This window comes from Colletotrichum lupini, chromosome 1, assembly GCF_023278565.1.
Source record: "Colletotrichum lupini chromosome 1, complete sequence".
Lineage (NCBI taxonomy): Eukaryota > Fungi > Ascomycota > Sordariomycetes > Glomerellales > Glomerellaceae > Colletotrichum > Colletotrichum lupini.
Genome location: NC_064672.1, coordinates 4,096,387 through 4,119,633, shown reverse-complemented (window position 1 = coordinate 4,119,633; position 23,247 = coordinate 4,096,387). Strand labels below are relative to the sequence as shown.

The 23,247-nt window shown below is 35.4% G+C and overlaps 4 protein-coding genes across 4 annotated transcripts; 2 read left to right on the top strand and 2 right to left on the bottom strand.

The window, feature by feature from the left end:
• Positions 1-315: 315 nt before the first annotated feature.
• Positions 316-1,689, top strand: CLUP02_01205 (uncharacterized protein; the record flags this gene model as incomplete). Its single annotated transcript, XM_049280247.1, has 4 exons — positions 316-470; positions 529-977; positions 1,043-1,461; positions 1,525-1,689. The coding sequence occupies 4 exons, from the start codon at positions 316-318 to the stop codon at positions 1,687-1,689; spliced, it is 1,188 nt and encodes a 395-aa protein (XP_049136204.1).
• A 1,035-nt stretch (positions 1,690-2,724) lies between these two features.
• On the bottom strand, positions 2,725-4,004 carry CLUP02_01204 (ubiquitin fusion degradation protein UFD1; the record flags this gene model as incomplete). Its single annotated transcript, XM_049280246.1, has 3 exons — positions 2,725-3,570; positions 3,643-3,948; positions 4,002-4,004. The coding sequence occupies 3 exons, from the start codon at positions 4,002-4,004 to the stop codon at positions 2,725-2,727; spliced, it is 1,155 nt and encodes a 384-aa protein (XP_049136203.1).
• A 511-nt stretch (positions 4,005-4,515) lies between these two features.
• CLUP02_01203 (Lin1 family protein) lies at positions 4,516-5,937 on the top strand (the record flags this gene model as incomplete). The annotated part of the gene is made up of 1 exon (XM_049280245.1): positions 4,516-5,937. One exon carries the CDS (start codon positions 4,516-4,518, stop codon positions 5,935-5,937), a length of 1,422 nt encoding a protein of 473 aa, XP_049136202.1.
• Positions 5,938-6,142: 205 nt separating this feature from the next.
• On the bottom strand, positions 6,143-8,031 carry CLUP02_01202 (RuvB-like helicase 2; the record flags this gene model as incomplete). The annotated part of the gene is made up of 4 exons (XM_049280244.1): positions 6,143-7,319; positions 7,382-7,608; positions 7,647-7,758; positions 7,865-8,031. The coding sequence occupies 4 exons, from the start codon at positions 8,029-8,031 to the stop codon at positions 6,143-6,145; spliced, it is 1,683 nt and encodes a 560-aa protein (XP_049136201.1).
• Positions 8,032-23,247: the final 15,216 nt, after the last annotated feature.

Here is a 23,247-nt window from a genome sequence, read left to right as displayed (position 1 = left end):
TCGCTATATACAGCATACCAGGTACGTGGTTTCTTACTCATGCTATTTATCTTACTTTTCGAGTCTCAACTCATCGCGGAACTCTTTCCATTACGACCAAACCTGAATATTCCACCCTCTATCATTTTTTTTCTATCACATCATCGCATTCCTACGCGTTTCTGTGTTTGTTTCTTCCTCTCAAGCACACCGCGCCTCTCAACTTTCATACTACCCAGTGGTCAACACAAACTCTCTCAAACCTTCCTCTTCTCAACTCCCTTTACTTGACGACTCTCTTCCACATTTACTCATCGCAACATCAGCAACGCAACAATGGCTGGCAACTCTTGGACCGTCGAGGCCGAGAAGGCCCTCTTGCTCTCCATCCTCACTACTGCCAACAGCGGTGCTGGCATAAAGCCTGACTGGGCTAACGTCGCTCGCCGCATGAGCCGCCTCGGCTACAGATACACCGTCGCGGCCCTCAGGTGAGTGACTATTTCTTGACACAGTTTCCGGCAGAACTAATCACAATTTCTCTCACAGTCAGCGCTTCTCGAAGTCTCTGTTCAAGCCTTTCAATGAGCAGATGGACGCGGCCGCCGACATGCCTGCCACCCCGGCTCCGGTTCCTTCTTCCCGCAAGCGTGCTGCCCCCGGCTCCGGCACCAGAGCGGCTAGAATCTCCATTGCCGGTGGTTCTGGTGCGGCCCAGGCTGCCAACGAGATGGCTTCGCTTGCCATTTCGGCTGACGATGGCGTTGACGATGCTGAGTCCGACACGGAGGACTCAAAGAAGCGTGTCAAGATCTTTCACGAAGGTCTTGTTGCTGCTCTTCATGGCCAGCATATTGATCTCACCGGCAACGATACCGATGCCAATATGGAGAACGCCGCTCCTGTCTCTGGTCTTATCGGTCAGCCGGTTGACCTCACCGGTGACCACCAGGTCGAGTTCAAGTTCGAGGGCAATGGCACCATGCCCTCTTTCATTCGTGCTGCCCGCTCGCGCAGGTATGTTACTACGGATTCTTGTTCTATTTTCTGTATTTTCACCTAGACCCCATTCTGGTCAACCCGGCATTTCAGATCCTGAGCTTGTGTTTGTGTTTTTGTGGCTCTTCCAGCTTCAACAGCACGGAATCGCTTTTCTTACCTGTTCTGCATCCGTCTGTTGTTTACCTTTACCCCTTACGTTCAAATTTGACCCCACTACCTACCTCCTACCTTCCATCATTACCTTTCGTCTTTCCATATTTTCATCTTCCATACCTCACACCGCGAATATCTACAATCAAAGCTCCAATTATCCTTCTACTCTATTCCCACATCCCAACTTCCACAAATAACACAACTTCCTCTCTCCAAACCCCTCAGAATTTTCAAAAAATGGACCTCACTAAGGAATTCCGCAGCTTGACCATCAACGACGCCCCTGCCGCCGAGTCCCGCTTCAAGCTCAGAGACAACTTCAACGGCGTCAGAAGCGACCCCAAGGCCGATCCGTCCGTCAAGTTCGCTCACGTCATGGATCCCGCCTAGTGGGAACTCGAGAAGCGTGTCTGGACCGCCTGCGTGAACGGTCGCAAGTATCTCATGGCGATCAACGCGCGCAAGGCAGCCGAGAAGGAGGAGGCTGCTGCTAAGGCTGCCGCTGAGGCTACTGAGGCTGCGGCTCAGGCTGCGAACGCGATGGTCTTGGATTAAATGAGGACGGGAGGATTGGTTTACGATGAAACCCGTTTCCTTGGATTTACCCTGCTCTCATGACTTTAATGATGGGCGGGGAAGATTGGGAAACAAGGGTTTTCGTTCGCCGTCTTTTTTGATTCCTTCTTCATTTCTTGCTACTGGGTTTGACGGCAAGGTGGTTCGACAGAAACTGGCATTGTTTTCGGCATCAGGAACGGTTTTCTTTTCGCTTTTTCCCTCCTCTCTCATCAGCTTTTCGTTAGTTTCTCGGCTTCTTCGTCTCTTTTCTTTTCGACCATGGACACCTTTTCTTCTTCGCAACACCAAAACAAACGACCGCCGCCATTGGGTTGATTGCTCTGGAGTGGCAATGGAGGGGGAGGAGGTGACCGCGGGGGGATCATGAGATAATGGAGGCTGGGATTTGACGGAACCTGGAAAGGGGGGAGGAAGGGCTTTTGGGTTTGATTTCTCTTTTCGCCGGATTGGCCAGGTGGCTTATCGTTTACAAGGAATCTCTGGCAGAGAGAAATGGCTTCAACGGACTGATTTGACGGGGTATGGCTGAGATTACCGCCCCTTTTGACACTGATTGCGGAGGATCTTCCCTCTGGCTCGTACAGAAGCAGGCTTGCTCTTTTGCTAGCTTTTCTTTCTAGCCGGAAATGGAAGTCACCATCTGCTATCCTTGAGTACACTGATTGCTTTGTGAGTGAAGACCTGGTGTTGTATAACTTCGATTCTTACGACAACGCGATTGTGAACGGTGGCGAGGAGATAAGTGTCAGGGTACTGCTCACATTAATGTCGTGTGCCCTCGGCCTCTTTGCCTTTGGCCATCATTTCGTATTACCAAGATCGTCTCAAGCACGGCACTCGTACGTAATCTCAATCACTTCATTTTCGGGAATCTAACCACCGTTTGACTGTCCCAGACGATGCTGCCCTGGTAATTAGAACCATGCTCCCAGAATAATTACCCATCATACCCCCGAACGCCATTTGATCCATCCCAAATCACAAATATGTTCGCACCCGCACATTGCCATCTCACTCGATGCCGCGAGGCTTAGGGCCACGGCTATCCACTCTCCGTCCCTCCGCAGGGCCCTTCTTCTCAGGAGCTTTCTCCTTCTCCTCGGCCTCGCCCTTGCGCTTGGCTCGAAGTGTCTGGCCCTGGCCCGCAAAGTGCGGACGCTTCTGCTCCTCCAGCTCGCGCTTCTTGTCGTCATCGGTCTTGACCGGCTTGATCTCGTAGCCGAAGAAGAGCTTATTGGGCGGAAGACGGAGAGGCATGGGGCCGTTGTTGTTCCGGCGCGGGATGGGCAGAGCGGGCGGGTTAGCTGAGGCGCCCGCCACGGGAGTCGCAGGCTTGGGCGTCGACGCCTTGCTGCCCTTCTTGCTGAGCTTTTGGCCCTCGCCGTAGAATTTGGAGTTGGTCGTTGCCGCGCCGGGGGCGATGGCGCCGTAGTTGATGGACTGGGCCATGGACCCTTGGCTGTGAAGCAGGCCGCCGGCCGGGAGGCCACCACGGCCGCTTCTGGGTGTGCTGGTTCCGCTGCCTTTCTGTTGCCTCTCTGGCTCGACGTAGCCGACTGGTGGCGCAAAGTCGACCTCGACGTCGGTCTCGATCAGACACACTCCCATCTTGTCCGTCTCCGGTTTGACCTCGAGAACCGCTACGTGGTAGATCTCGTCATTGTACTCGAAGTTGAAGACGTCACCCTTGGTGAGTGCGGCGAAGTTCCTAAATGCCTTCTCCAGCACGGCCTTGGGATCGCTGATATCGAGGAAGTTGGTCGATTGGGGCTGCAGCTTGACTAGCTTGGCGAGCTCGAGGGAAGTCGTCTTGATCTGGATCATGTCGCCGACGTCCAGCGAGAGGGTTTGCATCATCTGATCTCACACGTTAGCAACGCCGCCTCCGCTACGGCCAGCGCGGGCCAACGAGAGGATACGAGCACGAACCCAGTGGGGAAGGTATGCTCTGCCCTCCTCCGCGACGAACTCCAACACACCGGCGTGTGAGTGCTTTCCCTTCTCGCCATTTATAATCTCCATGAGTAACGGCCATTGCACGTGGAGCTTCGAGACCTTGTCGAGAGCGGAGGGCGGCAGGAAGATCTTGGAACCGTAGTTGAGGTCGGGTCGCTCGGGACCAGGTGCCATGACCATGGGGTAGCATCGGTAGTATTCGTCGAATCGCTGGACGATCGGCCGGCGGCCACCGCGTGCGAAGTTATACATGTCTGCTTCGTTCTGGTCGAAGCGATACTGGGAGCTCAGAATTAGCTGGGGTAAAGAGGTGAACTGGACAGCTAGCTTACCATCGAGCGGGGGATATGTTGAGTAAAGTATCTTTTGGGCAGCAGAGAGAGGAAAATGAAAAGCAGTAACGTTAAATCCGATGTGTTGTTAAGCTACCTTGGGCAGCTTTCTTTGAATCAGAGCAGTTGTGGCTGCTGCAGGTGGTGAAAGAAGGTAGCTTTGGCCTTTGGGTGAGATGAAGGAGGACCCGCGGTTTACGTGGGGCCGCAAAGGCAACTGATGAATGACGAAACCCGCTGGAAGTTCGACTGGGCTCCACCAAAAAATGACATGCCCGATACCCCAGTCGGTACCTTAATGCCCATGCAACTTTGTAGGGAATTCGAGGTATCCGCTCTCAGCTCTCAGATGCATTCCAGGAAACTTAGAACGGGACGTTTGGAATTAGAGCTGCTGCATCCAGCCCACCTAGAAAGAAGCTCTTTCAAGCCAAAGCTCAGCCAGCCTCGCCTTACTATAACTTCTCATCTGTCATAACCCACACCATATCCCCAGGCGTAGCCAGCCCGAATTATGGCCTCCAGACACTCAGCAGCGCGCCCGAAAAGGGCAGGCGAAACATTTGCGCGAACGCACCACCACGATGCCGAAGCAGACGACGGCCACGACTCCAAGAAGCTAAAGTTTGACGTCCGCAACCCCTCCGCCCTGGCCCCCGATGCGCCGGAAGAGGACGCTATCCTCGATGCCGACGTCATTGGCGGCGGCGGGGGAGCGACGAAGCGCGGCGCCGTGAACCTGGACGGCTACGACAGCGACTCGGACAACGAGCGCAACTTCAAGTCGCGCGCCAATGAGAAGCATAAGGGCAGGAAGGATGGCGATGCGGATTTCTTTGGCCAGTTGGATAATTACGATGCCAAGGACAGCGGCGCGAACGGCAAGGGGGGCAGGGTTAACGAGGACGACGACGAGGACGACGACATGTTTGCCGCGGACGACGATGACGAAGAGAAGGAGGGCAAGGCGGCGCAGGAGGGCACCAAGGCGGCAGGGAAGGATAAGGCTGTGCGCTTTCTCGACGATGCACAGATTCAGGGTCAAGAGCTGCAAAGTAAAAGCGGTGGACAGATCCGTCTAGACGACGAGGAGAGCAGCGACGACGAAGAAGATAAAGAGCTGGCGATGCAGGAGGAGGGTATTGACGAGGAAGTCGGGCTCGGCGGCTTGAAGCGTAACGCGCCCAAGGTTGAGGCGTTCAACATGAAGGACGAGCAAGAGGAGGGTCGCTTCGACGAGGACGGCAACTTTATCAGGAAAGCGGTGGACCCGAACGCCGTGCACGACAAGTGGCTCGACGGGTTGAGTAAAAAGGATCTGAAGAAGGCGGCAGATGCACACGAGAAGCGCGAGGCCGAGGCGCGGAGGTTACGGATGGAAAACGACGACATCTTGACGACGGACCTGCTCAAGGCGCTGATCGTGAGGTTAGAAAGGGGCGAGACATCCCTTGAGGCCCTGGCGAGGTTGGGCAAGGGGCAGCCTAAAACCAAAAAGATACCCAAATGGAAACTGAAGAAGCAGAACAAGGGTGGCGGCGATGAGACCATGGACGTCGACAAGGAAAAGGACCAGCTCAGTCCAGAGCAGCAGAAGAGAAAAGAGGCTATTGAGGCCATCACCGACGCGGCGGACAAGCTGCTGAGCTGCGACCACGCCGAGATTTACGACGAGGAGAGAGAGATGCTCGTGCGTGAGTGGCAGCGGGAGACGGGCGAGCAGTGGGTTGAGCCGGCCAAGGACGACGCTGATGACGATTTGTCTTCGAGGATGTGGGAGTTCCGTTGGACGGATGGGCGGGATAATGCTGAGAAACAAGGGCCGTACGATGGGCCCACGATGAAGGCATGGCAGGACGCCGGGTACTTTGGTGAGGGCGTTGAGTTCCGGCTGGTTGGTGACGATTCCTGGACGAGGGTTGCGACGTTTGAATGATCGTTCCGCGATTTGGATCCCACTCGAAAAAGAAAGAGTACCATGTCACAAAGACGGATGAATGAATAAAAAAGCCTTGCATTCCTGGCATCGTCACGATGCTACCATTCAAACATTTATGGTACATAATCTATCATACGTCCTAGGGGGTGGCCACCTATTTTACTGCCCAAAAACGCCCAACATGGAAGACCCTTTAACACGCTTAACTCAACTCCATCGCATCGCCATGGCCATTAGTGACGGTAAAGTCGACGGCACCGTCGTTGCCAATCAAGCGCTTCTCCGACTCGGACACGAACTTGACGCTGCGAGACGGGTCGTAGAAGAGCGAGAAGCTTCTCTGAACGTCGGCAATCTCGACCTGCTTCGCCCTGCGCTTGGCGCAAATCAACTGTGAGGTGGTGATGAGGTTGCTGGCGTAACGCAGGCCCGCTTCCTGGCCAATCTTCGTGAGCAGCGCCAGAGCGTCGGCTGAGACATCAACCTCCTCTTCTTGAGCTCTGATGGTGATGATCTGCTTGATCTCCTCAGGGCTGTAGGTGTTTGTGTGGATGATGACGACACGGTCCAGGAAATCGAGGGGCAGACCATGGGGGCTGCGGTAGTCGGTTCCACGGATGCGGGAATTGCCTCTGTTGCTGGCCATGATGACAATGGGTGCGAGATCGTCTTCCAGGGCGCGGTTGATGTATGAGAAGCACTCAATATCGAGCATGTGAACCTCGTCGATGAACAACACGCCGGGAACAATCTCGGCCTTGCCCTCCTCCTTCCACTCGCCGACCTTGGTGTTGATTTGGTCCCTGATCTCGCTGCGGATCTCACCAGTGTCTCCAGAGAACAGAGCCAAGAAGCCCTGCGTTCTTGAGTTGATAACATCAATCTCGTGAAGAGTGACGGTGTGGACAACCTCCTTGCGCTTTTGCAGCTCACCGTCTGGGCACTGCAGGAACTTAGTGTCGACGCCCATGGCATCGTAGTCGCGCGAGCGAGCATATGACCGGCCAAGCTTTGTAATCTTGCCCGAAGACTTGTCGATGGAAATGATGTCACCGGCCATGACACGCTCCTTGGTCATGGCATCAATCATCTTGGCGCCCATGTCGTAGACAGCTTCCATGTCGGTCGTCTTGATCGTCAGCTTTCCCTGCTTGGCGCCGCCTGTAACGCTTCGGTCGATCTGGATTTCGACGACCTCGCCCTCCATAATCTCGCTCTCCTCCTTGATACGAACACCGATCGACTTGCGGAATGCTTGTGTGAGAGCTTCGGTCTTTGACATTTCGAGGGAGAAGATTTCGGATGAGGCGAGGGAAGTGAAGGGAACATCGGGGCCGAGGGACTGAGCCATTCCCATGGCGATGGCGGTTTTTCCAGTGCTGAGGAGATGAGAGGTCAGTTGTACAGTCCTCAAAGGACACATGTGGAAGAAAAGGCTTACCTTGGGGGGCCGGCGATCAGCACAGCTCTTCCGGCAATCTTGCTCTCCTTGATCATCTGCAGGATCACGGCAGCAGCTTTTCTGGCCTTCTCCTGTCCAACCAACCCCTGAGATGCCGCTCTGGGCTCCAGTGTCGTGCCATCAACGCCCAGGCCGCGGATGTGGGAGTGAGCCGCGATGAGGTTGAGGCCCTTGAGCTCCTTGCTCTCGGAGACGGTCATGACGGGCTATAGACCCTGTTAGCTACTAGTGCGTAGACGCAGACGAAGAGGAGCGCATACCGCAGCCATCTTGGATTTTGGTAACCGACGACTTCGAGAAGCTTGTCGCAGGGTTGAGTTTTCGGCAATTGAGGGATGTCAGTGGGAAGAGACGGGCTTGAGGTGATGTTCGTGGATGAGGCGCAAAAAGCAGTTCGTCAATTGTCGTTCAAGGCTGAAAGAGCTCGGCCTTGCGAGTTCAGAAATTTAGGAACGCGCTTACCTCAGTTTGAAAGGGCTGAGCGTGGCGCGGCTAGCGCTTGGGCGCCACAGGAACAAGCCTGTGTAGGTAAGCCAGGACGTCAGAAAGTCTGCCTTAGTAGGTACAAAGCAGGCACAGTATCCGTACCACCTCGGTTTAAGCTTGACGCCAGCACTTAAACACTCCATGTTAGGCCCAGAGGAAATCTCCCTAACTTAACTCTATTACATACGATAAAGAAGTCCTTTATCGTTTTGCATTACTAGAGGATTGCCGTAATATATATAGACGCTACCCTGCCCTTAAATTCCGCACTATTTAACCTTAACCCTTTTCTTATCTATCCTTTTTTCTATTCTACCCTCTCCCTTATTAAGGGATTACTAAAATCGTAGTTTCGATAGCTTATTAATAAGCTAATATTATTATTTAAAAATAAGTAACTTACTTTTATATATAAGCACCGGGAGTCTTATATAATAGATTTAGGATATAGCTAGCGATAGGACGCTAATAACTTAATAACTAATATACGGATCTTATATTATAAAAGAACTTTTTAAAAAGTAAAGCCCTTATAAAGGACTCTATAAGCTTTAGTTTTATAATATACTTATACTTATATTATAGCCTCGCTAGTTAAGTACTCATAGCCTAATCTCTTATATTTTATTATTATAAAAATAGTAATAAATATATTAGAGTACTCGAGAGAGCTTTTTAATAAACTTCTAATACTATTTAAAATAATTATCCTTAAGCTATAAAAAAAAGCCGAGGCGCTATATTAATACGGCCCTATTTATCTTATTAATATTAATAATACTTATAATAGATTTAGAATACGGCTAGTAATAAGACGTTAATAACTTAGTAACTAATATACGGATCGTATTATAAAAGAACTTTTTAAAAAATAGAGCCCTTATAAAGGACTTTATAAGCTTTAATTTTATAATATATTTATATTTATATTATAACCTTATTAATTAAGTACTTATAGCCTAATCTCTTATAATTCTAAAACTTTTATTTTTATAAAATAATTAATATAAATAATAATAAATTATAAAAACGAACGGAACGTTAACGAAACGATACTTAGTTATTAATAAAAAGCTATTAATATTAACGAGTTATAGCTATTGAAAATTAACTATTTAACCCTATTTTATTTAAAAAAACGAGCTTATTATAAGGTAAGTTTTACTTAAATACTAGTATTTATAAAAAAGCTAAATAAAGAAGATAATTAAGGTAAATTACCCTTACGGGCTAGTTACTTTATTAATACCCTAAAGACCCTATTTATTATAAATAGGGCGTTTATTAGTAACTAATTATTAAATATACGAAGTTAAGGCGTATATAAAGGCGCGAATAGTACTAAAATAGCTAGTTTAGTAAACCCTATAAGCTTAATAATAACCTATTTTTATAAGATAATAAAAATAATAATTAAAGATTAAAACTAAGAACGGCGTTAATACGAGGAGCTTATTTAATAGCTTACTAAGTAGTTAGTAATATGTCTAAGTTAATAAGAATATAAAAAGCCTCTTTTTTATAATTATAAACTAATTAAAAAAAAGTTTATAAGTACTTAGGTAATAAATTAGATTATTATTATAAAAATAAGTAATAAGCTTTATATAAAAAGTATTATAAAATAGTATATTAAATAAGCCCTATTTAAAATATCCTTATTATTATAAATATAATAATATAATTATAAAAAGAGCTTCTAAAATTCCCTCTCTTAGGGCGACTTTTTAACGTTTATTTATTAATAATACGTAGACCCCGAGACTTAAAAATAAAAATATTATAAAAAGCTAAAGATAAAAAGGCTAAAAAAGGGCTAGATCCCTACTTAGTTCTTTATTAAATAGTTAGCGATTTATTATAATCTAAATATAAAAATAAAAAGAATTCGAAAATAGAGGTATATTAGTTCTTTTTTAAATTACTATCTTAGTTATAAAACGATTTAATTTATTATAAGGTCTTAATTAAGAGAGTACGTAATATAGCTTACGAAGTTAATAAATTATAGTTATTAAATTAATAAAAGGGCGGTAATTAGTTATAAAAGGACGGTAAGAAGAGGCTATATTCGTTATTAAAATAATTGCGTTAAATATCCTTTTTTTATAAAAAAAAGAGTAAAGAGAGCTTTAAGGGGCTAGGCTCTAGGGACTTATTAAGAGTAATATTATAAAAGCTATATAATAAGAATACTCGTACTAAGCTATTATAAAAGCGTCGTAATAATAATATTAAGTATTTTATATATAATAAAATAGGCTATATATTTAATAAGTATTAAAAAAATAAGTTAAGAAATAGGGATAATAATAAGCCGACGTACCTCTAATTAAAGTTAACGTTAATAACTATTTAATGAGTTATTACTAAGCTAAGAGTTATAAAGGTTAACTTATTAAAAAATAAATAAGCATAAGTAATATATTTAATATATTTATATTAAGTATTAAAAAAGTACTAATAAAAATAATTATAAAAAATAGGATAATAGTTTTATAAAATATTATTAAAAAGCTAATAAAAGTTAATATAGATATATACTCCGAGATAGATATTATTAATATTAAGCTTATAACTTATTTAAGGTTAACCCCGGCTATTATTATAGCTCCTTTATTAAGGGATTTTTAAAATAAAGCTATAAGCTAAAAAAAAAGCTTATTAATTAACGCTCTTTTTTATTAACTACTATAAGTAATTAAGGAAGATTTAGTGACTATTTACTATAATTAATAAGGATAAAAAAATAATAAACCTCTTATTATTATAACTATTAATAAGCTAAGAGGGTATTCGTATTAATATAGCGACGAATATATAATTATATAAGCCTATTTTAATTATTAAACTAGAGGTAATAGCTTATAATATTATTAAGAATTATAAAAGGGTATATATATTATATATTATTATTATAAAAAATATCGTGGGGGTAATAGAAACTAAACTATAAAGGGGTCTATTATTAAAACTTTAATTAAAAATAAAGACGTTTAATAAGTAATTAATAAAAGGACCGTAGGTATATAATAAAATAAAATATTTTATTAACTTAGTTCTAAATATTAAATTATTATATAGTCCTATTTATTCGTTAAGTAAGAAATAACTTAATAAGCTTCGTATGTATATTATTAAAAACTTAGTAAACGGTCGTATTATATTTTTAGTTAATAAGGCTAGGGTACTAATCCTTTTTATGTTAAAAAAGATAGTACGCTACGCCTCTATATAAACTATTACGGGCTAAATAAGGTAATTATAAAGAATTAATACTTATTACCGCTTATTAATAAGCTCTTAAATAGGCTTTATAAAATAAAATAGATTTTAAAAATAAATATTAAGGATACTTATTACTATATTTAAATTAAAAAAGAAGACCGATAGAAAATAGCGTTTTAGAACTAATATAGTTACTTTAAGTATATTATTATATTTTTTAAACTAACGAACGCACCCGTAACGTTCTAAGTATATATTTACTAAGCACTCGCTAATTTATTAAATACTTATTATATAGTATATATAAACGATTTAATAATTTACTTAATAATAAAAGAGTAGTATACGGAAGATATTAAGAAGGTTTTTTAACGTTTATATTTATATAGGCTTTTTATTAAACTATCGAAGTACTCGTTTTATTAAAAGAGGGTCGAGTTTTTAAGTTATATTATTATATTAAAAGGAATTAAGATTAATTTATTATAAGTACGAACGATTATTAATTAAAAGGCGCTAGAGTTTATTATAAAAAATTAAGCTATAAGTACTTAACTAGCGAGGCTATAATATAAATATAAGTATATTATAAAACTAAAGCTTATAAAGTCCTTCGTAAGGGCTCTATTTTTTGAAAAGTTCTTTTATAATAAGATTCGTATACTGGTTACTAAGTTATTAATATTTTATTACTAATTATATTCCGAATTTATTATAATTACTCCCCCCTTACGTAACTTTAGTCTTTAAAATTATTATATAATATCTTTTTTTAATACTAATAATAAAGCTATTAACGTCGTTATTTATAATAAATTCCGTAAGGCGTTAATAATATCCTTTTTTACTTAGGAATAAGGTATTACTCCTATCTCCTTATTTAATAAATATTTTATTATTATTATTTAGTAATAGCGCGCTAATTAGTTACTAAGTTAGTAATATATATTCGTAATAAAGTATTCTAATTATTATAATATATAAGAACTTACTTAACCTCGCGGTTATTATTATTATTAAGCTATTAATTATAATAAAAGATTTTTTATTTATTACTAGTTACGTATTTACTTTTTTTTCCCTCTTTTTATTTAGTAACTATTTTGCGAATTCTTTTTTATATAACTATACTTTTCTTTTTATAATATTCTAATTCTATATCGTTTTTTAATTACGACTTTTTTATTATACTATTACTAAGTATTTACTAAAATATTTACTATTTTGCGTATTTAGGATATATTTAATATAGAGTATAATCCTAAGAAGGGCTTTTGCGGTCTTTATAGTAATACTCCTTATATATATTACTTAGCTAGTTTATATTACGATATTAACGAGCTTATTTATATTACTAATATTTATATTACTAAGTATATTATTTATTAGATTAATAAGAAGAAGTGTTTTATTATAAGTCGTCGAGTCCTTACTAATTTATTATTAAAATATTAACTAATAATATTTTTTAAGTTTTTAAAGAGCTATATAGCGCTACTTAGTTTACTTAGAATACCCTTATAAAGTTTTATAATATTAAGGAGTAGGGTAGCCTTAACTCTTATAAGCGCGGCTACGTTCTTTATACTTTTAGCTATATTATTAATATATAAAAGAAGGTTACTATTTATATTACTAACCCGTTAGTAAATAATAAAGTAAAAAAAGTCTATTTTAAATAGGCTACTTTTTAAAAGCTCGCTACTAATTACGAGTATTTAAACTTATTAATCTTAATTATAATAAGTTATTAGCGATTATTTAGTAAATTTTTTTTTATTAATTTAGATTTCTTTTTTTAGGCTAGTATTTTTAATATTAATAATAAAACTAAGATTATTTCCTACTTTAATCGCTTCTAATTAGTTTATTTTTATAATAATAGTTATATAACCGCTTTATAAAATAATTTTAACGCTCTAGCTTAGTATTATAAAAAGACTTTTAAGGGCGTTATTATTATATATATCTAAGAGTTTTTTATTTTCCTTACTTTTTATAAACGTATTGCTAAGTTCTTAATAAATAAAGTGCTTATTTATATTATTATTATATATAGCGCTACTCTTATTTTTTATAATCCTAAGACTTAGACTCTTATTAAAAAGCGTACTCTTATTATTAACTATGTTTTTAATAATAATAACGAGCGGGATAATTTTAAGTTTAAGTTTAATAAGTCCTAGTATAAGGATACTAAATTTAAAAAGCTTAGTAATAATTTAGAAAATTCTCTTTTTTAGTATTATAATAAGCGTTATTATTTTAATATTAATAACTTATTAACCCCTATTTATAACGCTCTCTTTAGTATAAATAAAAGTACCCTAACCCTTAATTATATTATTTTAAATCTTAATAAAGTTAGTATTATACTCTTTTTATTTTAAATAAAAGCTCTATAACGGCTTAATAAGGCTATTATTTATATTAAAGTTAAAACTATAGGTCGTAATAAGTAGTTCGACGTTAATAAGTTTTTTATAAATATTAATATTACTAAGGTCCTTTAGCTTAACTAGGATTATAAAAGCGTTATTTTAAATAACGTCCCCCGTCCCTAACCTATTATTAATAATAATAACGTTATAGCCCCTATTTTATTTCTTATTTTACTTCTTATTATAGCTCCCGTTATACTTCTTATTATAGCTCCCGTTATGCCTCTTATTATAGCTCTTATTATGCCTCTTATTATAGCTCTTATTATGCCTCTTATTATAGCTCTTATTATACTTCTTATTATAGCTCTCGTTATACTTCTTATTATAGCTCTTATTATGCTTTTTATTATAATTTCTAACGGTAACTAAGTAGCGAACGCTTTGCGAATTACTATTATTAATATATATAATACTCTATATAACTTTAACTATCTCCCTCTTACCTATTATAATATTAATAAGGTTAACGGCTTTATTCTAAGTAATTAGCTAAGTATATATATAAAGCCTCCCCGCTTCTCGCTTACTAAGTAGACTATTATTACCGATTATTAAGCTTTAGAAGTATATATTAAAGCCGCTATTATTATTATTAGTATTACGTAGGTTACTCCCCTTATATAGCTAGATCTTAGCGATTTTTTAGTAATATATTACTAAGGGTTATAATATTATATTTTTTTTTAAAGATTACGCTAAGCTAAATAAAAAAGGGTTTTATAATATATTATTAATTAACTTATTTTCGACAACTTTTTGTTATAAACTTAACGTTTATTATTTTATTTTATATATACCCTTTTTTTATAGTATTTAAATTTATTAACTACTTTTATTACCCCTTTAAAATACTTAATAAGCTCTTATATATTATATTTAATAAGTTACTTAGCTTATTTAATAAGATATTATAAGTTTCCTCCCTCGCTTTATATTATAATAATTTTTTTAACTTTTTAAACGTTTTACTTATTTTCTAACTCTAAGAGATTTACTATTTAATTACTAACCGTTTAGTAATTTCCCTATAGCTTAAGCTAAAAAACTAAGAAAATATTATATATTTTTTAATATTATTTTAGTAAATATACTCGGTAAGCCTATTTTTCTACCTTTTTAATTATTACTATTTTAATATATTTTAGCGTTAGTTTATTATTTTTAAATTATATATTCTTTATTAATAAGCCGACGACCTTTTTATAATTAAACTCTTTTAGGGTATGTTTTTTATTATAATAAGCTACTTAGCTCTTAGAGGCTTATATTTATACTTACGTAGCCTAGGCCTTAATTTTTCTAATCTTTTAAACCCTTTTTTAAACCCCCTAAATTATAACTTTATAATTAAGTATATATTTAACGTACTTAAAGTAGTAGCTATATAGTATTATATATAAGGATACTTTTATAATAAAGTATTAGCTATTATTATATATAAACTTAGCCTTTTTTAGCTACGTTACTTACTTATTTAGCGAGCCCTTAATATATATCCTTAAATACTTTTTTAATATTTAATAAGTTCGCTCTATTTAACTATCCGTTTATAAATAATATATAGTAAATAATTAGTAACGTATTACCCGTTCTTTAGTAAACTCTTTTTAAAATGCGCTTATAAAAAGCTTATTTCTATTTATAATAATATTTTTAAGCATACTAAACTTATATTTAGCTTTTTAATATAAAATACTTATTATTTATATTACGTTAAGTATTTTAATAATAAATAAGAACTTTATAAACTTTATTATATAATAAATAATAATTAAGATATTATTATACTTTACGTTATTATTATGAGCGCTTAGTAATAGCCCCGGAATAAAGTCTATAAATATTTCTTAAAATAAATATAAAGATAATAATAATAACTATAGCTACCCGTATAGCTTATATTTTAAAGTTATAATTTTTAAATAATACTTATAATTCTTAACGTATTTTTAAATATTTTATTAAATATCTTCTTAATAAAACTTTTTTTAAATTAGCTTAAGAGTTTTCGTAGTTCTTATATAACCTATTTTATAGTTATTATAATATTAATAAAAGATCTTTATTTAAAAAGACTTTACTTAAGGAATAACGAGTTTTCTTTTTAAAAAATAGTATATTTTATTTATTAAATAAATATGCTCTTAGCTTATTAACCATAGTACGAACTTTTATTAATTATAATATATAGAACTTATTTTTAGCTTATAATCTTTTAATAAGCTCCTTAGTTTTTAATAAAAAATAAGAAGTAAATATTATTTTACCCCTTATAAATTCTTTTATAACGGGGTATAAAATATACTATTTTAGTATAATAACCCTAGCTCTATTTAACTCTTCTTTATTTTTATTAGATTATTAATAAGCGTTTATTAATAACTCTCTTATTTTTTTATTTTAAGTCGTTATAGTAATAACTATTACTATTTTATTAGTACGTATAAGAGATTAAGCTATAAGTACTTAACTAGCGAGGCTATAATATAAGTATAGGTATATTATAAAACTAAAGCTTATAGAGTCCTTCATAAGGGCTCTACTTTTTAAAAAGTTCTTTTATAATAAGATCCGTATATTAGTTACTAAGTTATTAACGTCCTATTACTAGCCGTATCCCGAATTTATTATAATTACTCCCCCCTTACGTAACTTTAGTCCCTAAAGTTATTATATAATATCTTTTTTTAACGCTAATAATAAAACTATTAACGTCGTTATTCGTAATAAATTCCGTAAAGCGTTAATAATATCCTTTCTTATTTAAGAATAAGGCATTGCTCCTATCTCCTTATTTAACGGATACTTTATTATTATTATTTAGTAATAGCGCGCCGATTAGTTATTAAGTTAGTAGTATATATTCGTAGTAAAGTATTCCGATTATTATAATATATAAGAATCCGCTTAATATCGCGGTTATTATTATTACTAGGCTATCGATTATAATAAAAGATTTTTTATCTATTACTAGTTACGTATTTACTTTTTCTTTCCTCCTTTTATTCGGTAACCGTTCTACGAATTCTTTTTTATATAACTATACTTTTCTTTTTATAATATTTTAATTCCGTATTATTTCCTAATTACAACTCTCTTACTATATTATCGCTAAGTATTTACTGAAATATTTACTATTTCGCATATTTAAGATATACTTAATATAGAATATAATCCTCAAAAGGGCTTCTGCGGTCTCCGTAGTAGTACTCCCTATATACGCTACTTAGCTAGTTTATATTACAATATTAATAAGCTTATCTATATTATTAACGCTCACGTCGCTAAGTATATTATTTATTAAATTAATAAAAAGAAGTGTTCTACTATAAGTCGTCGAGTCCTCGCTAATCCGTTATTAAAATATTAGTTAATAATATCTCTTAGGTTCCCGAGGAGCTATATAGCGCTACCTAATTTACTTAGAATACCCTTATAGAGTTCTGTAATATTAAGGAGTAGGGTAGCTTTAACTTTTATAAGCGCGGCCGCGTTCTTTATACTTTTAGCTATATTATTAATATATAAAAAAAGGTAGCCGCTTATATTACTAACCCGTTAGTAAATAATAAAGCGAAAAAGGTCTATTTTAAATAGGCTACTCTTTAGGAGCTTATTACTAACTACGAGTATTTAAACTTATTAATCTCGATTATAATAAGTCATCGGCGATCGTTTAGCGAATTTTCTTTTTACTAACTTAGATTTCTCTTTTTAGGCTAGTATCCTTAATATTAATAATAAGACTAAGATTATCTCCCGCCTTAGTTACCTCTAGCTAGCTTATTTTTATAATAATAGCCGTATAACCGCTCTATAAAATAACCTTAACGCTCTAGCTTAGTACTATAAAAAGACTCCTAAGGGCGTTATTATTATGTATATCTAGGAGTTTTTTACTTTCCCTATTTTTTATAAACGCGTTACTAAGTTCTTAGTAAATAAGGTACTTATTTATATTATTACTATATATAGTACTACTCCTATTTCTTATAGTCCTAAGACTCGGACTCTTATTAAGAAGCGTACTCTTATTATTAACTATATTCTTAATAATAATAATAAGCGGGACGACTTTAGGTTTAAGTTTAATAAGTCCTAATATAAAAATATCGAATCTAAAGAGCTTAGTAATAACTTAGAGAATTCTCTTTTTTAGTATTATAATAAGCGCTACTATTTTAATATTAATAACTCGCCGACCCTTATTTATAACGCTCTTTTTAATATAAACGAGGGTACCCTAGCTCTTAGTTATATTATTTTAAATCTCGATAAGGCTAGTATTACGCTCCTCCCGCTCTAAGTAAAAGCTTTATAACGGCTTAACAAAATTATTACTTATATTAAGGTTAAAGCCGCGGGTTATAATAAGTAGTTCGACGTTATTATGTTCTTTATAAATATTAATATTATTAAGGTCCCTTAGCTCGACTAGGATTATAAGAGCGTCGCTTTAAATAACGTCCCCTATCTCTAACCCGTCGCTAATAATAATAATATTACGGCCCCTACTTCGCCTCTTACTCTACTTCTTATTATAGCTCCCGTTATACCTCTTATTATAGCTCCCGTTATACCTCTTATTATAGCTCCCGTTATACCTTTTATTATAGCTTTTAACGGCGACTAGGCGGCGAACGCTTTATAAACCGCTATTACTAATATATATAATACTTTGCGCAACTTCGACTACCTCCCTCTTACCCATCGTAGTATTAATAAAGTTAACGGCCTTACTCCGAGTAGTTAGCTAAGTATATATATAAAGCCTCCCCACTTCTTACTTACCGAGCGGACTACTATTACTAACTATTAAGCTTTAGAAATATACGCTAAAGCTACTACTATTATTACTAATATTACGTAAGTTACTCCCCCTACGTAGCTAGATCTTAGTAATCTCTTAATAACGTATTACTAAGGGTTATAATACTATATCTTTTTTTTAAGGATTGCGCTAAGCTAAATAAAAAGGGTTTTATAGTATATTATTAATTAACTTATTTTTAGCGACCTTTTATTACGAACTTAACGTTTATTATTCTATTTTATATATACCCTTTTTTTATAGCATTCGAATTTATTAACTATTTCCGCTACCTTTTTAAAATACTTAATAAGCTCTTACGTATTATACTTAATAAACTACTTAGCCTATTTAACGAGATATTATAAGTTTCCTCCCTCGCTTTATATCGTAACGATTTTTTTAACTTCCTAAACGTTTTACTCGTCCTTTAACTCTAAGAGATTCGCTATTTAGTTATTAACTGTTCGGTAATTTCCTTATAGTTTAAGCTAAGAAACTAAGAAAATATTATATATTTTTTAATACTATTTTAATAAATATACTTAGTAAGCCTATTTCCCTACCCTCTCGGCTATTACTATTTTAATATATCTCGGCGCTAGTTTATTATTTTTAAATTATATATTCTTTATTAATAGGCCGACGACCTCTTTACGATTAAACTCTTTTAGGGTATATTTTCTATTATAATAAGCTATTTAGCTCTTAGAAGCTTATGCTTACGCTCGCATAGCCTAGGCCTTAATCTCCCTAATTTTTTAAACCCTTTTTTAAACCCCCTAAACTATAGCTTTATAATTAAGTATATATTTAACGTACTTAGGGTAGTAGCTATATAGTATTATATACGGGGATATTTTTATAATAGAGTATTAGCTATTATTATATATAAACTCGGCCTCTTTTAGCTACGCTACTTACTTATTTAGCGAGCCCTTAGCGTAGATCCTTAAATATTTTTTTAATATTTAATAAGTTCGCTCTATTTAACTATCCGTTTATAAATAATACGCGGTAAATAGTTAGTAATATATTGCCCGTTCTTTAGTAAACTCTTTTTAAAATACGCTTATAAAGAGCTTATTTCTATTTATAATAATGCTTTTAGGTATACTAAACTTATATTTAACCTCCCGGTATAGGATACTTATTATTTATATTACGTTAAGTATTTTAATAGTAAGTAGGAACTTTACGAACTTTATTATATAATAAATAATAACTATAATATTATCGTACTCTATGTTATTATTATAAGCGCTTAGTAATAGCCCCGTAATAAAGTCTATAGATATTTCTTAAAATAAGTATAAAAGTAGTAATAGTAACTATAGCTACCCGTACGGCTTATATCTTAGGGTTATAACTCCTAAATAATACTTATAGTTCTTAACGTATTCTTAGATATCTCGTTAGATATTTTCTTAATAAAACTTTCTTTAGATTAGCTCGAGAGTTTTCGTAGTTCTTATATAACCTACCCTATAGTCGTCGTAGTATTAATAAAAGATCTCTATCTAAAGAGACTCTACTTAAGGAATAATAAGTCTTTTTTTAAAAAATAGTATACTTTATTTATTAAGTAAATATACTCTTAGCTCGTTAATTATAACGCGAACTCTTATTAATTATAATATATAGAACTTATCTTTAGCCTATAGTCCTTTAACGAGCTCCTTAGTCTCTAATAAAAGACGGGAAGCGAATGCCGTTTTGCTCTTTATAAGCTCTTTTATAACGGGGCATAGGATATATTATTTTAATATAATAACCCTAGCTCTATCCGACTCCTTTTTATCCTTACCGGACCGTTAATAAGCGTTTATTAATAACTCTCTTACTTTTTTACCTCGAGTTATTATAATAATAATTATTACTATTTTATTAGTACGCCCTATAATATGCTATTAATATAAGGGAGAGGATTCTCTATTTTTAAAGCTAGTTAATATCTAGCTAGGATTATAAAAGGAGGCCTTAACTACTTAAACATATACCTTAGTAATATTATTTTATCTTTTTAAGCTAATTATCCTTTACCGGACGTCGGGCGGTAGTTTATTAATAAGACGTAGCTTTTAAACTAGCGTAAAGAGGACGTCCTTATAAAACACTTCCCCCTCTATATAGTCTAGCTTTCTAAATAAACCGTCCGCCGGGTTCGTTTTTTTTAATTAGTATTCTAAGTTAAAATTAAATATTAATAGTTTATATACCTACCTCGCGAGCCTTTTTTAAAAGTCCCGCACTAGTATACTAATTACTCCCTTAAGTACTTAGTAGTCCGTTAGGATTATAAACTTTTATAAAAGGCCCTAGAGGTAGTAAGCCTAGTGCTCTAGCCCTTTTATTATAGCGAGTAGTTCTTATTAACCTATAGCCTATTATTACTCCGTATTCGTAAGCTTTTATAACTAATAGGTAACGGGTCGCTATTCTTTATTAGCTTATTACGATAAGATTATTATAATAGTTTTAACTAAAGCGTCGGTTTCTACTTATATAATATATTATAAGTTCTAGTACGTAAGTACGGTTATTAAGGTAAAAGCGACTTTTAGCTAATTAAACGCCTCGTTTACTTCCTTAGTCTACTAGAAGTCCCTTATTTACCCCTTTTTTATTTTTAGTAATATTATTATTAATATAACTATGCCCGAGTATTTAGTAATAAACTTCTAATAGAAGTTATAGAACCTTAGGAATACTTAAATATCCCTAATAAACTTTAGTACTTTCTAATTAATAATCGTTCGCACTCGTAACGAGTTAATCTCGATTCTTTTTAGTATAATAATATAATTTAAGAACTCGACCCTCTTTTAATAGAACGAGTACTTTAATAGTTTAGTAAAAAGCCTATATAAACGTAGACGTTAGAGGACTTTTTTAATATCCTCTATATACTACTCCTTTATTATTAAGTAGATTATTAAATCGTCTATATATATTATATAGTAAGTATTTAGTAAGTTAGTAAGCGCTTAGTAAATATATACCTAGAACGTTGCGGGTGCGTTCGTTAGCCCGAAAGGTATAATAATATACTTAAAATAACCGTATTAGCTCCGGAACGCTATTTTCTATCGGTCTTTTTTTTTAATTCGGATATAGTAGTAGGCATCCCTAATATCTATTTTTAAGATCTATTTCGCTTTATAAAGCCTATTTAGGAGCTTGTTAATAAGCGGTAGTAAGTATTAATTCTTTACGGTTATATTATTTAGCTTATAATAGTCTATATAGAGGCGCAGCGTACTATCCTTTTTTAGTATAAAAAGGATCGGTACTCTAGCCTTATTAACTAAAAGTATAATACGACCGTTCGCTAGGTTCTTAGTAATATATATATAAAGCTTATCGAGTTATTTCTTACTTAATAAATAAATAAGACTATATAATAGTTTAATACCTAGAACTAGGTCGATAGAGTGTTCTATTTTACTATATAACTACGGTCCTTTTACTAACTACTCGTTAAACGTCTCTATTTCTAATTAAAGTTCTAGTAATAGACCCCCTCGTAGTTTAGTCTCTATTACCCCCGCGATACTTTTTATAGTAATAATATATAATATATACGCCCTTTTACGATTTTTAATAATATTACGAACTATTACCTCTAGTTCGGTAATTAAAATAGGCTCGTACGACTATATATTCGTCGCTATATTAATATAAATACCCTCTTAGCCTATTAATAGTTATAATAGTAAGAGGTTTACTATTCTTTTATCCTTATTAACTATAGCGAATAGTTACTAAATCTTTTTTAGCTACTTATAGTAGTCGATAAAAAAGAGCGTTAATTAATAAGCTTTCCTTTAGCTTACGGCTTTACCTTAGAAATCCCTTAATAAGGGAGCTATAGTAGTAGCCGGGGTTAACCCTAAGTAGGTTACGAGCCTAGTATTAATAATATCTATCTTAGAGCATATATCTATATTAACTTTTACTAGCCTTTTAGTAATACCTCGTAGAACTATTACCCTACCCTTCGTAATTATTCCTATTAGTACCTTTTTAATACTTAGTATAAGTATATTAGGTATATCGCTTACGCTTACTCATTTTTTAATAAGTCGACCTTTATAACTCTCGGCTTAGTAATAACTCGTTAAACGGTTACTAACGTTAGCTTCGATCGGGGGTACGTCGGCTTATTATCGCCCCTACTTCTTAACTTATTTTTTTAATACTTACTAAATATATAGCCTATCTTATTATACGTAAAGTACTTAATATTACTACTACGACGCTTCTATAATAGCTTAGCGCGAGTATTTTTATTATACGGCTTTTATAATATTATTCTTAGCAAGTCCCTAGAGCCTAGCCCTTTAGAGCTTTCCCTGCTCTTTTTTTTATAAAAGGGGGATATTTAACGTAGTTATTTTAATAATAAATATAGCCTCTTCTTACCGTCCTTTTATAACTAGTCGCCGCCCTTTTACCGATTTAATAACTATAGTTTATTAGCTTTATAAGCTATATTGCGTACTCTCTTAATTAAGACCTTATAACGAATTAGATCGTTCTATAACTAAAATAATAATTTAAAAAAGAACTAATATATTTCTACTTTTAAATTCTTTATATTTTCTATACCTAAGTTATAATAGATCGCTAACTACTTAGTAAGGAACTAAGTAGAGGTCTAGCCCTTTTTTAGCCTCTTTATCCTTAGCTCTTTATAATATTCCCGTTCCTAAGTCTCGGGGTCTATGTACTATTAGCGAATAAACGCTAAAAAGTTGCCCTAGGAGAGGGGATCCTAGAGGCTCTTCTCGTAATTATACTATTACGTTTATAATAATAAGGATATTTTAAATAGGGCCTATTTAATATACTATTTTATAGTACTTTTTGCGCAA